Consider the following 13,186-nt stretch of genomic DNA (forward strand, 5'->3'; position numbering starts at 1 on the left):
TTCCTGCGCCTAAGAACTCTTTGGCTTCATGTCACAATGACTACCACCCTGTGGCACTAACTTCTCTAATTGTTAAGTGCTTTGAGGCAAGTTATGGCACATATTAACTGCCTCATCCCAGCCACACTAGACCCACTCCAGTTTGCATACCGCCCCAACAGATCCATAGATGATGCAATCTCAATTGCACTTCACACTGCCCTCAGCAACCTAGATAAGAGGAATACCTATGTGTGAATGCTGTTAATTGACTACAGCTCAGTGTTCAACACTATTGTCCACTCTAAGCTCGTCACCAAGCTTAGGACTTTGGGTCTGAATACCTCCCTCTGCAACTGGATCCTGGACATCCCGCCATGCTGACCATTAATAGAGGGGCCCCACAGGGGTGTGTGCTTAGTTCCCTCCTGTACTCCCTGTTCAACAACTGAGTGGCCATGCACAACTCCAACACCATTATCAAGTTTGCTGATAACACGACGGTGGTAGGCCTGATCACCGGCGACAATGAGTCAGCCTACAGGGAGGTGGTCAGTGACCTGGCAGTGTGGTCACATAGCAACAACCTCTTCCTCAACGTCAGCAGGACCAGGAAGCTGATCATGGACTTCAGGAAACAGGGGTGGCGAACACGCCCCCATCCACATCAACAGGGCAGCAGTGGAGCAAGTAGATCTTCAAATTCCTCTGTGCCAAAATCACTAAGGACTTAAAATGGTGGTTGAAAAGGTTTGGCATGGGCCCTCAAATCCTCAAAAGGGTCTACAGCTGTACCATTGAGAGCATATTGACTGGCTGCATCACTGCTTGGTATGGCAATAGCACCGCCCTCGATCACATGGACCTACAGAGGGTTGTGCAGACAACCCAGTACATCAGTGGGGCCAAGCTCTCTACCATCCAGGATCTCTACATCAGGCAGTGTGAAAATAAGGCCGGAAAATCGTCAACCACCCAAGCTATATACTATTTTCCCTGCTGCCGCATGGCAAGAGGTACATCAGACACCTGAACAGCTTCTCTCCCCAAGCAATACGACTAACTAACAAAATAGCTACACGAACTGTGTTAATTAACCTTGTATCATTATTGACCTTTTATTTCAATCTCGCACTGTCTCTATGCACACTCACAGGACTCTACACACTCACAAACTCTCACTCCATCATTTCCTCACTCAAACATTCCAGGCTGTATCACAACCGGCGGCCGTGATTGGGAGTCCCATAGGGCAGCGCACAATTGGCCCAGCGTTGTCGGGGTTAGGGTTTGGCCCGCGGTAGGCCGTCATTGGAAATAAGATTTTGTTCTTAACTGACTTGCCTAGTTAACTAAAAAATGTAATAATTTAAATAAAAAACAATAATTTATAAACTCTACACACCCGCAAGCTGCTGCTACTCTGTTTATCTTATATCCTATTGCCTAATCCCTTTAGGCCATCATTGTAAATAAGAATTTGTTCTTAACTGACCTGCCTACTTAAATCAAAATAAACAAATAAAATCTATCTACCTCCATCACTCCAGTATCCCTGCACACATAAATATGGTATTAGACCTGACTGTTTAAATATTTCCAGCATATAGTATGGTTACTTACTTTGTGTATTTCATATTCTAATTTCTTGTGTATTTTTCTAGTAATATATTGTTATTGATAATTGCATTGTTGGGTTTTGAGTTTGCAAGAAATGCATCTCACTGTACTTGTACATGTGACATTAAAACCACAGGTTGTGTATCAACTTGTGTCTCAAGCTCTATACAGTGGACCCTTCTTTAGTCATGAGTTGTCCCGGTTACATGCGTCTACTGAAAATGGAATGTTTGGCAAAAAAGGCAAACCTGTTATGGTCTTTGCCTTTCAAAATCAGAAGTGGTCTTCTTTGACATTCAGCACCTCACTTACCCCAATCCTATTCCCTCGTGTGTCTCAGCACGACCCTGAACCACTTCATGACTAATAGCTTACCTCCCGTTGTATAAACCAGAGAGACAGTCAGTGACACATAGCCTCACAAAATGATCTAGCCACTGGGCTGAATCAGCGCTATCACAATGACTCAAACAATAGAACCGACTCCCTCACAGGTATAACCTCGCTAAGACGCCTTCACCTCTGGCTCAGGCACAACGACGGAAGCTGGAATCATTGAGGCGGATCAAACAGCACACATACAAGGATATTCAGAGCATTACAAAAGCCGACTGCAGGGAAAATCATCAACGGTACAAAATGGTTAAGAACGAGTCTGACAACACTTAAGTACACACACACACACACACACACACACACACCCGAGCAGCTCCAATGCAAGTCATACCAATCTGCCCCCATGCCTTTCCAGGACGGAGCTGATAAGCCAGACAGATACTGCAGGATTAGAGGACTGACAAAGAACAAAACCTTGAAACTTATAGGAGAACAAGCGGAAGTCAAAGGGTGAATAGACTCCTTCAAATCATCCATAGAACTTTAAATCCTCCATAGAACAGCCCTTAGAAGTTGAAAGCATAAAACAAATGTTCAAATCGGCCATATAAATGCCCATGGAAGAATACCAAAGCTACTGCAGTTACCCCATTACGGCCTTGGATCACAAGTTAAAGCACCATCTCGTCTCAAAGGAGTACAGTAGAAGTAAAGCTAGAGAACGAGCAAGTACAAACTAAAAGCATCATTTGTGTCCCTTGGATTATGCACGGTGGCCACTGGCCAGATGGCAAAGTTTAGTTCCCCCTCAGCTATTCATATGGCATCGTTAGAACACAGCAGATGTTTCACTGCTTGTTTTCTCAGATGGAGTTCTTTACCACAGAGCTGTGAACTGGGTTTTCCATTAGAAGGTGAGACGGGGAGGTGTTGCAACCCAACACAATGATACAAGGTCAGATATCTTTCCCCTAAATGGTTTAGTTCAGGATTGGGGTGAACCTGTGTGGTTGAGTGGTAACATTCCTACACGAAGCACATATCAGAGCTTCAAAAAGGTATTGGGTTCGATGATCCATATGAGCACCATTCCTACATGAGTCTGATTTTAGATCTGTAATTAATATCCAGCAACATACCAAGGTCAGTGTTGGGTCCAGCCAGGACCTGTTTAAACTTGTCCAGGCGGGATGCCTCCCTCTCTGTCATGGCTGGGGTCCCGGAGGTGTTCTGGTCAGCTATACGAGCCACCATGGGGATGGTGGGCCGGTGGGGCAGGGACTGCTGTCTGTGGAGCGACGCATCTGGATAAACAGAGAGAGGGGAGAGATACTGAGAACAACAAACACACACACACACAAAGATGCACACACTTGGTCACACACAAAAACACAGATAAACACGCACACCTGTTGCAAGCACCATTCCTCTGAGCACACCCATTGAATTCACATGTCATACAATACTGTCACACAAACACTGTGTAACCCAACCACCTTTCTCCACTACAGTAACAGCAAATCCACATTTTTATATTTATTTAACTAGACAAGTCAGTTAAGAACAAATTCTTACTTACAATGACAGCCTACCCCAGGCCTAACCCTAACAATTGTGCGCCTACCTATGGGACTACCAATCACGGCCAGTTGTGATACAGCCTGGAATCGAACCAGGTTCTGTACTGACGACTAGCACTGAGATGCAGTGCCTTAGACCGCTGTGCCACTCGGGAGCCCCATTACAGACAATAACAAGGCAGAGTAGAGTTTGTTCCCAGCAGCAGAAGTAGAGGACAGCGGAGGACACCCAGAGAAGGTGTAGAGTGCTGCAGGGCCGAGGTCAGGCCACTCTCTCTCTCTGCCTGTCTCTCCATTAGCAGAGAGCAGCTTGTTTGTAGGCTGAAAGCGTGGAGGGAGGGGAGTGCCAGGTTAGACAGAGGGGAGAGGAGACGGGGTAGAGAGAAGCTACCAGACCGACAACAATATTATAGTGATGTGACTAAAGGAAAATGAACACAGATTTTTTGTGATGAGTTGAGCTCAAGACGGCAGCTTGGTTTGAACACAGCATGCAAAGGGGAGTGTGTGAATACTATCACTTCCTGCAGGCAAAGAACAGAGTGGGTCGCTCAACCTCCACTGCATAATCACCATGATATATCATTTACCCAAGCACTACAATAGAGAGCAGAACAATCACAGACAATATGAGGTCTCTCCCAGCAGGAAGGGCAGTGTGCGAGTAGGGGTCCGTGGGCGAGTAGGGGTCCGTGGGCGAGTAGGGGTCTGTGGGCGAGTAGGGGTCAGTGTATGAACACATCAGATGCGCGGATCTGTCTTTTGTGTGTGTGAGTGAGAGAGTGAGAGATATATATGCGTGTGTACTGATCAACACAGATGAATGGAGCAGACCCCAGACAGCGTCTACTCTGCCAGTGTCTCCTCCATGGAGATAATACTGGAGTTAGGGCTGCTACGGGCTGCTGTGTTATCTCCTGCACCATCACAGACAGCAGGCAGATGTTCCATACTGCACAAGACAAACACCACCCTCTGCTGCTGCTACCACACTAACAAATGAACATGAAAAGCCTAGCAGGCTCAGAGCAGAGGCAGGGGGAGAGGAAATATTGTGTATAGAAGGAGTGGGTGAAGACTGAAGACAGAGGAAATGATGGGCCCTATGGAGTGGGGTTCCTCCTTTCAAGATTCCTTCCTTGTTAGGAAGTTGCTCCTCACATCTGTCACCTCACGCTTACATTTTTTGTCTGTTTGTTGATTGATGGATAGAGAGGAGAGAGACCGAGAAGAGAAACGTGCAACATGTCTACTTACCCTTAGGTGATCCGATGGGGGCCTCACTCAGTGACTTCACCAGTCTGCCATCACTGAGCGGGCTGGGCTCACAAGCAAACGACACCTCAGGGGTCAATTCCTCCCCTTCCTCCCACTGCTCTTCCACCTCTTCCTCATGCTCCTCTTCCTCTCGGTCCTCCAGCTCTGACGCATCGGCATCGTCCTGTCTCTGCTTCTCCTGCTGCTTGCTGTGGTTCTCAATCACCTGCAAAATGACAATAACATATTTTTAAAAAATGTAACTCCTTAAAAACAGCTTAATGTATTATAAGGGCATATAAGTTAATATAAACAGGGCTTATGAGTACATAAGGGCCTTTGAAACACCCAAGGACGACTGACTGCTGTGTATGTTGACAGCATAGAATCACCTTGTTGGCGGTTTCCATGACGACCTCGATGTTGAGGTTCTGTGCGGCCATGGCGAGCAGCTCGTCGTCGTCGTCCCCCACGTCCCAGGCATCGCTGGTGATGCTCTCAAACTCCTGGAAGGTGGTGGCTTTCTTTGGCTTCCCTCCCGGTGTCATCTGGGGCTTGTTGCCCACTTTGATTAGACTAAGATGGGGAAAGATGAGAAGTTAAGGGTACTAGAAGTCATCCAAAGCATTAAAAAAAGAGACCAAAAACACCAAATTATACATGTATTTTCAATTCATGTTATTCTTTTAGCGGAAGGTGGAAGAGGTTGGTAATAATGGTGAATTGAATGACAGGTGTAAAACTTAGAAAGGATGAACAGAAAGACCATGAAAGATTAGGACTGGCAGACAAATTCACCCTGGTAGGGCCACTTCACAAACATCACGTTGAAGCAGCGAGCCGATGTTGAAAAGAACTGACTGACGAGAATGTTGGGGGGGAAAAACTGAATGACCATAATGAAAGAAATTAAACAATCACAAAAACATTCTGAAAGGACAATCAATGAGTCAGCATATATTTGAATTATTTCAAAAAGCTTATTGTAAAAGGTACACAATCACAGCGCAGATTAAATCAATTAACAACAATTTCTCACAGAAAACCTTCCTTTGTGTATGAGAGACGTTTTCTTCAGGGGGGGAAAAAACGTAATAAAAAGCCAATTTAATTTATCCTTTTTCCTCTCGTGTCCATGAGACTCAGGTGTGCACCAGAGATTGAAAAGCAGCACGGGTGGAAGGAGAGAGGGAGAGGGGACCCTTCCTTTCCATCTTATTATTTTCACTCAAAACGAAAGCATTAGCATAACAAAAGCAAAGCCAAGTTCAATATGACTCTACTTGTGACTAGCCCACTCCTGACAGGTGATAAAACCATGGAAGTCAGCCTAACAATAACAAGTAAATGAGATAAACCCCTCTGTGGACATCAGCCACATGATTAGACTTGCAGCACTTTAATCTAAAGGCAAAGCAACAAAAGCCTATTACTGAAGATCAGCTGATTCATCTGTTTCCGCTCTCTCCTTGTCAACCCACAACCAACAGTTGGGAGAATATACTTGGTATACAGGTACGTGAGGAGATGGGTGGAGTTTCAGAACTATGCTGGACTGGGCTGGACTGAACTGTGCTGCACAGCCCAAAGAGCCAGTAGAGAGATTATTATTTGGTTACCTATATAGAATAGAGGATAATGTAAGCTCACAGAAGTAACAAGTAATGGTAGACCTACCAGTTAGTTACAGTGAATTTACTGATATCAATTTTGTTTACTAATTATTAAAACTCCTAATCAGTTACCAAATTGGTAGCCGAATTACCCCCCCAAAAAACCACTGCAACTGAAATGGCTACAATGGAAAATAATGTGTCACAAACCACAGTTGGGTAACCTTCTTACTGTCCTCTCTTCCACTGGCATACTTATGTTCAGCTCAGAACTGATTTCTTTGTCTTTGTTGTCTGGTGGTCAAACCAAGAGTGTTAATGTTAATGGACCCAGTTAATGTCACCTCTTCCTGCTCTTACTGACACATATCCATGAGCCCTCTCTCTTTCAATTTACTGTAACCAGCATCCTCACTCACTGAGTAACGGCCAACACCGGACGTTCATGGACATAAGTAGTTCACATTTGGTCAGGCCACCCTGGCCTTGATGTGAACATCCACAGACAAAACGCACTGGACCAAATCTGAACCTATCATCACAGACATAAATTTGGATAGCAGAGTGCAGTACAGGGAGTAGAGCACAGAACAGTGAGTAGAGCACAGTACAGTAAAGTTACATACAATAGTACAGTATAATATAAGACAATACAGTAGCATACTTTACTGAACGCTGCTGTATTGTACTGTCCTCCGCTGTGATGTTCAAACTTGTAAAAAATGAGCTGACATGCCATTATTTCTGAAGACATCTTTGAATCTTAATTCGGAGCTTTTGGACAATGTGGTCTCTTAAAAACATGAGGGAGATTTTATTGTAATTCCCTTACCAAAGTCATTGTGCATAGATTTGTATGGTTTGGTGAACTTTGAAATCAATGTATTTTTTGTTTGTCATACATTTGAAAGTGAAAAACCTGAGTCAAAGCGTAATGTTATTACCGTGGAATTGCCCTTATGCCAATTTGCTGTTCTATTGGCAAGGAAACGATGTAGCTAGTGCTGATTAAACAGTTAGACACCCAGGCTAAAGTGGAGCGGACATAATTCCCTATCCTCAATCAAGTCAAACGGGTGCTTAAAAAGACAGTCAAACAAGGACATGCAGTGTTTCTTTTAATTACAATAGTCCTAACTCATCGATCACACAGACAGTGTCATTGTGCAAAATGGTATGCAGTGTCATCTGGATATGTCTGCAACAAAAGTTCAAGTTCTGGTGAACCAAAATCCAATGTCGCTGTGATCGAGGCGAAAGGAAGTTATAATAGCATTGAATTTTAGCCTCAGCATTTCCTGAAAGTTAGAAACTTCTGCTACCATTTCTGTCAAGCCATATCATTTGATGCGTATGTTGGATAAATACAACGTATGCAACACACTGCAACTGTCTCTGCAATGCAATGACGCAAGGAAAGCACAGCATTTCATAGTAAATTAATGTACTTCTGTTGTACCAAAATCCAATGTCGCTGCCGGTGTGATTGAGGCGAAAGGAAGTTATAATAGCATTGAATTTTAACCTCAGCATTTCCTGAAAGTTAGAAACTGGATTTTCAGGTCAGTCCACTACTCCAACCTGAATGGCCATCTTAAATCCCCTATCAAAGGACTAAAGCTACCTACATACCAGAGAGTAACAGTCACCATTCATTCATTCATTATAGAATATGTCCCTAATGGCATGTTATTCCCTATATTGTGTAGCACTGGAAGGATATGGGGAGCCATTTGGGACTCAGACATACGGTTGGACATACAGTGCCTTGCGAAAGTATTCGGCCCCCTTGGACTTTGTGACCTTTTGCCACATTTCAGGCTTCAAACATAAAGATATAAAACTGTATTTTTTGTGAAGAATCAACAACAAGTGGGACACAATCATGAAGTGGAACAACATTTATTGGATATTTCAAACTTTTTTAACAAATCAAAAACTGAAAAATTGGGCGTGCAAAATTATTCAGCCCCTTTACTTTCAGTGCAGCAAACTCCAGAAGTTCAGTGAGGATCTCTGAATGATACAATGTTGACCTAAATGACTAATGATGATAAATACAATCCACCTGTGTGTAATCAAGTCTCCGTATAAATGCACCTGCACTGTGATAGTCTCAGAGGTCCGTTAAAAACGCAGAGAGCATCATGAAGAACAAGGAACACACCAGGCAGGTCCGAGATACTGTTGTGAAGAAGTTTAAAGCCGGATTTGGATACAAAAAGATTTCCCAAGCTTTAAACATCCCAAGGAGCACTGTGCAAGCGATAATATTGAAATGGAAGGAGTATCAGACCACTGCAAATCTACCAAGGCCTGGCCGTTCCTCTAAACTTTCAGCTCATACAAGGAGAAGACTGATCAGAGATGCAGCCAAGAGGCCCATGATCACTCTGGATGAACTGCAGAGATCTACAGCTGAGGTGGGAGACTCTGTCCATAGGACAACAATCAGTCGTATATTGCACAAATCTGGCCTTTATGGAAGAGTGGCAAGAAGAAAGCCATTTCTTAAAGATATCCATAAAAAGTGTTGTTTAAAGTTTGTCACAAGCCACCTGGGAGACACACCAAACATGTGGAAGAAGGTGCTCTGGTCAGATGAAACCAAAATTGAACTTTTTGGCAACAATGCAAAACGTTATGTTTGGCGTAAAAGCAACACCCTGAACACATCATCCCCACTGTCAAACATGGTGGTGGCAGCATCATGGTTTGGGCCTGCTTTTCTTCAGCAGGCACAGGGAAGATGGTTAAAATTGATGGGAAGATGGATGGAGCCAAATACAGGACCATTCTGGAAGAAAACCTGATGGAGTCTGCAAAAGACCTGAGACTGGGACGGAGATTTGTCTTCCAACAAGACAATGATCCAAAACATAAAGCAAAATCTACAATGGAATGGTTCAAAAATAAACATATCCAGGTGTTAGAATGGCCAAGTCAAAGTCCAGACCTGAATCCAATCGAGAATCTGTGGAAAGAACTGAACTGCTGTTCACAAATGCTCTCCATCCAACCTCACTGAGCTCGAGCAGTTTTGCAAGGAGGAATGGGGAAAAAATGTCAGTCTCTCGATGTGCAAAACTGATAGAGACATACCCCAAGCGACTTACAGCTGTAATCGCAGCAAAAGGTGACGCTACAAAGTATTAACTTAAGGGGGCTGAATAATTTTGCACGCCCAATTTTTCAGTTTTTGATTTGTTAAAAAAGTTTGAAATATCCAATAAATGTCGTTCCACTTCATGATTGTGTCCCACTTGTTGATTCTTCACAAAATAATAGTTTTATGTCTATGTTTGAAGCCTGAAATGTGGCAAAAGGTTGCAAAATTCAAGGGGGCCGAATACTTTCGCAAGGCACTGTATACCGCACAACTAATCAGACACTTACTTAGCATGCAGAAGAGGGTCGAAAGGAGGATGTTGAGCACCATACACATGTTGTATGCTGTGGAGGGAAAAAAACACAATGACCTATTGCTATGCTTTGACAAGAAAATCTACTGAATTAATGTATTACAGTGTATTATAGTAAACAGTGGATAACATGTCTCAACTAATGCCTTGATTAAGTTAAAGTGCACTCCAATAATGAGAATTCATTGAGCAGACCAACTTTGGTTTAATTAGGTTTAATTTGAAAGCAGCTGTCAACAGTAGTTGGCAATATGATGCCGCATTTGATTATTTGATGAGCATGTAGCCATCTAGCCTAAACGTAAAGTTACTTAACGTGGCTACACATCATAAAGTTCAATAAGTCGTCTTGTGAATTTCATTGCTGGTAACGTTATGATGACAATACGCTCTGACAACGAGTCAGTTCAACCAGGAAAGGCTACTAGCTAGCTAAATTAAAACCTTAGAAAGTTAGCGAACTGGAGCCTAAATGTAAAGTTACTTGGAACTTAGCTACACATCAAAAATAAGTTCAATACGTCATATTGATATTTATTTTTTGCTATATTGACAATACGCTCTGACAACGAGTCAGTTAAATCAGAAAAGGCCAACAGCTAGCTAAATAAAAACCTTAGAAAGTTAACAAACTTGCTAGCAAGGAATGCTAGGCTTGGCTATCTGGTTTGCTAAGCTAGCTGAATACCAATCGACGAACTCATACTACAAGCATTTAGCTAACGTTAGCGGCTGGTATGTTCTCTTGAATCACTGAGGCAAGAGCATGCGCACGTTTGACAACCCCATAAAGTATGACATGAAGCAACACATAATTATTGGATGTGTGAAAAACTAAATGTTTCAACGTTACAGTCAGTGTGACCTGTAATTTCGAATGTAATAGTGCAACGGAGCTAGCTAACAAGCAGTGAGCAAATGTAGCTACCAAAGAAGGAACACGTCACTTATACCTGCCAGGGACCTTAGCTGTATTTCTTTTCCAGAATTGTTTCTTGTTTCCGTCAGTTGACATTTTCTTTCCCTGGTACAATATGTCACAAACACAAAAATGCGAGTGTTGTTACCGAAAGTTTTAAAAAAGTCTAAAGCGTGTTTATTTACGCCCAGTTCCCTCCTCCAAAACTCAGAACGCCGCCATTTTGGAGCTGCGTTAGTCTGAGCAAGCGCTGTAGGGATTGGTCAGTTTCACAATGCCTAGCCATCGCCCAATCACAAGTACAATCTACTGTATGTGAGTTGAGACGCGCTTGACGTCATCTTCAAATGTGTCAGATGCTGCATTCATGTGCTCGTCGAAACTAGAAACTCTGAATTGTCCGACTGGCTAACAAGTTATAGTTGTCAACGTCCCGCGTTCAACGAACCAGGAAGACAGAAATGTCCAAGTTTCATTGTTCCGACTAGCTTTGTGAACGCAGTAAACGTCGCTGAGGTATAATACCGCGTTCAAGTCCTAGTCGGAAATAGGAAACGCAGCACGTGATTAACAACCATTGAACAAGTCGGACATTTCTAAGTTTCCTTGTGCAGACTAGTACTTGAACGAGGTATAATATAAACGGTCAGTGTGGATGGCAGATGAGCTGGCAGGTAGGATTTAGGTTCTCCCTGTCTCTGGCCCACACTCCAGTACAGAATGTGGAGGATATCAAATCAATCAAATTGGCTCCTGAGTGGCACAGCGGTCTAAGGCACTGCATCTCAGTGCTAGAGGCGTCACTACAGACCCTGGTTTGATTATAGGCTGTATCACAACTGGCCGTGATTGGGAGTCTGCACAATTTGTCCAGAAATTGGCGGGGTTAGGCTGTCATTGTAAATAAGAATCGGTTCTTAACTGACTTGCCTAGATAAATGAAGGTTAAATAAAAAATAAATCAAACTGTAGACCTTACTGTGAAATGCTTACGTACAAGACCTTAACCAACAGTGCAGTTCAAGAAGAGTTAAGAAAATATTTAGCGACTAAACCAAAAAAATATGAAGTAAAAAAATACTATGTACACACCCCTGAAGGGCCCCAGTGTTGAGGATCAGCGTGTCAGATGTGTTGTTACCTATCCTTACCACCTGGGGGCGGCCTGTCAGGAAGTCCAGGATCCAGTTGCAGAGGGAGGTGTTTAGTCCCAGGGTCCTTTGCTTAGTGATGAGCTTTGAGGGCACTATGGTGTTAAACGCTGAGCTGTACTCAATGAACAGCATTCTCACATAGGTGTTCCTTTTATCCAGGTGGGAAAGTGCAGTGTGGAGTGCGATTGAGATTGCGTCATCTGTGGATCTGTTTGGACGGAGGCGAATTGGAGTTGGTCTAGAATATCCGGGAGGATGCTGTTGATGTTAGCCATGACCAGCCTTTCAAGCACTTCATGGCTACCGACGTGAGTGCTACGGGGCAGTAGTCATTTAGGCAGGACACCTTCGCTTCCTTGGGCACAGGGACTATGGTGGACTGCTTGAAACATGTAGGCATTACAGACTCCGTCAGGGAGATGTTGAACATGTCAGTGAAGACACTTGCCAATTGGTCCGCACATGCTTTGAGTAAATGTCCTGGTAATGAGTCTGGCCCCGTGGCTTTGTGAATGTTGACCTGTTTAAAGGTCTTGCTCACATTGGCTACTGAGAGCGTTATCACACAGTCACCCAGAGCAGCTGGTGCTCTCAAGCATGCTTAAGTGTTGATTGCCATAAAGCAAGCATAAAAGGTATTTAGCTTGTCTGGTAGGCTCATGTCACTGGGCAGCTCGCGTCTGGGTTTCCCTTTGTAGTCCATAATAGTTTTCAAGCCCTACCACAACCGATGTGCGTCGGAGCCGCTGTAGTAGGATTCGATCTTAATCCTGTATTGACGCTTTGCTTGGTTGATGGTATAGAGGGATTTCTTATTATCGTCCGGATTAGTGTCCCATTCCTTGAAAGCAGCAGCTCTAGCCTTTAGCTTGATGCGGACCTTGCCTGTAATCCATGGCTTCTGGTTGGGCTATGGTCACTGTGGGGACGACATCGTCAATGCACTTATTGATGAAGCCGATGACTGAGGTGGTATACTCCTCAATGCCATTGGATTAATCCCAGAACATATTCCAGTTTGTGTTACCAAAACAGTCCTGTAGTGTAGCATCCGCGTCATCTGACCACTTCCGTATTGAGCGAGTCACTGGAACTTCCTGCTTTAGTTTTTGCTTGTAAACAGGAATCAGGAGGATAGAATTATGGTCAGATTTGTCAAATGGAGGGTTGGGGAGAACTTTGTATGCATCTCTGTGTGTGGAGTAAAGGTGGTTGCACATGTGACATGCTGGTAGAAATGAGGTCAAACAGATTAAAGTTTGCCTGCATTAAAGTCCGCGGCCACTAGGAGCGCCACTTCAGGATG

The 13,186-nt window shown here is 43.7% G+C and overlaps 1 protein-coding gene across 4 annotated transcripts in view; it reads right to left on the bottom strand.

The window, feature by feature from the left end:
* tbc1d22a (TBC1 domain family, member 22a) overlaps positions 1-10,960 on the bottom strand; it is a 181,392-nt gene extending 170,432 nt beyond the window's left edge. For all 4 annotated transcript variants that reach the window (XM_029630023.2, XM_029630021.2, XM_029630022.2 and 1 more), the window contains exons 1-5: positions 10,761-10,960; positions 9,782-9,838; positions 5,165-5,348; positions 4,773-4,998; positions 3,075-3,239 (exon numbers count right to left, since the gene is read on the bottom strand). In XM_029630023.2, the coding sequence (XP_029485883.1) occupies positions 3,075-3,239; positions 4,773-4,998; positions 5,165-5,348; positions 9,782-9,838; positions 10,761-10,822 (694 nt within the window). In that variant the 5' untranslated portion in view covers positions 10,823-10,960. The remainder of the gene's footprint in view (positions 1-3,074; positions 3,240-4,772; positions 4,999-5,164; positions 5,349-9,781; positions 9,839-10,760) is intronic.
* Positions 10,961-13,186: the final 2,226 nt, after the last annotated feature.

The sequence above is a fragment of the Oncorhynchus nerka genome, linkage group LG23 (assembly GCF_034236695.1).
Source record: "Oncorhynchus nerka isolate Pitt River linkage group LG23, Oner_Uvic_2.0, whole genome shotgun sequence".
Taxonomy (NCBI): Eukaryota; Metazoa; Chordata; class Actinopteri; order Salmoniformes; family Salmonidae; genus Oncorhynchus; species Oncorhynchus nerka.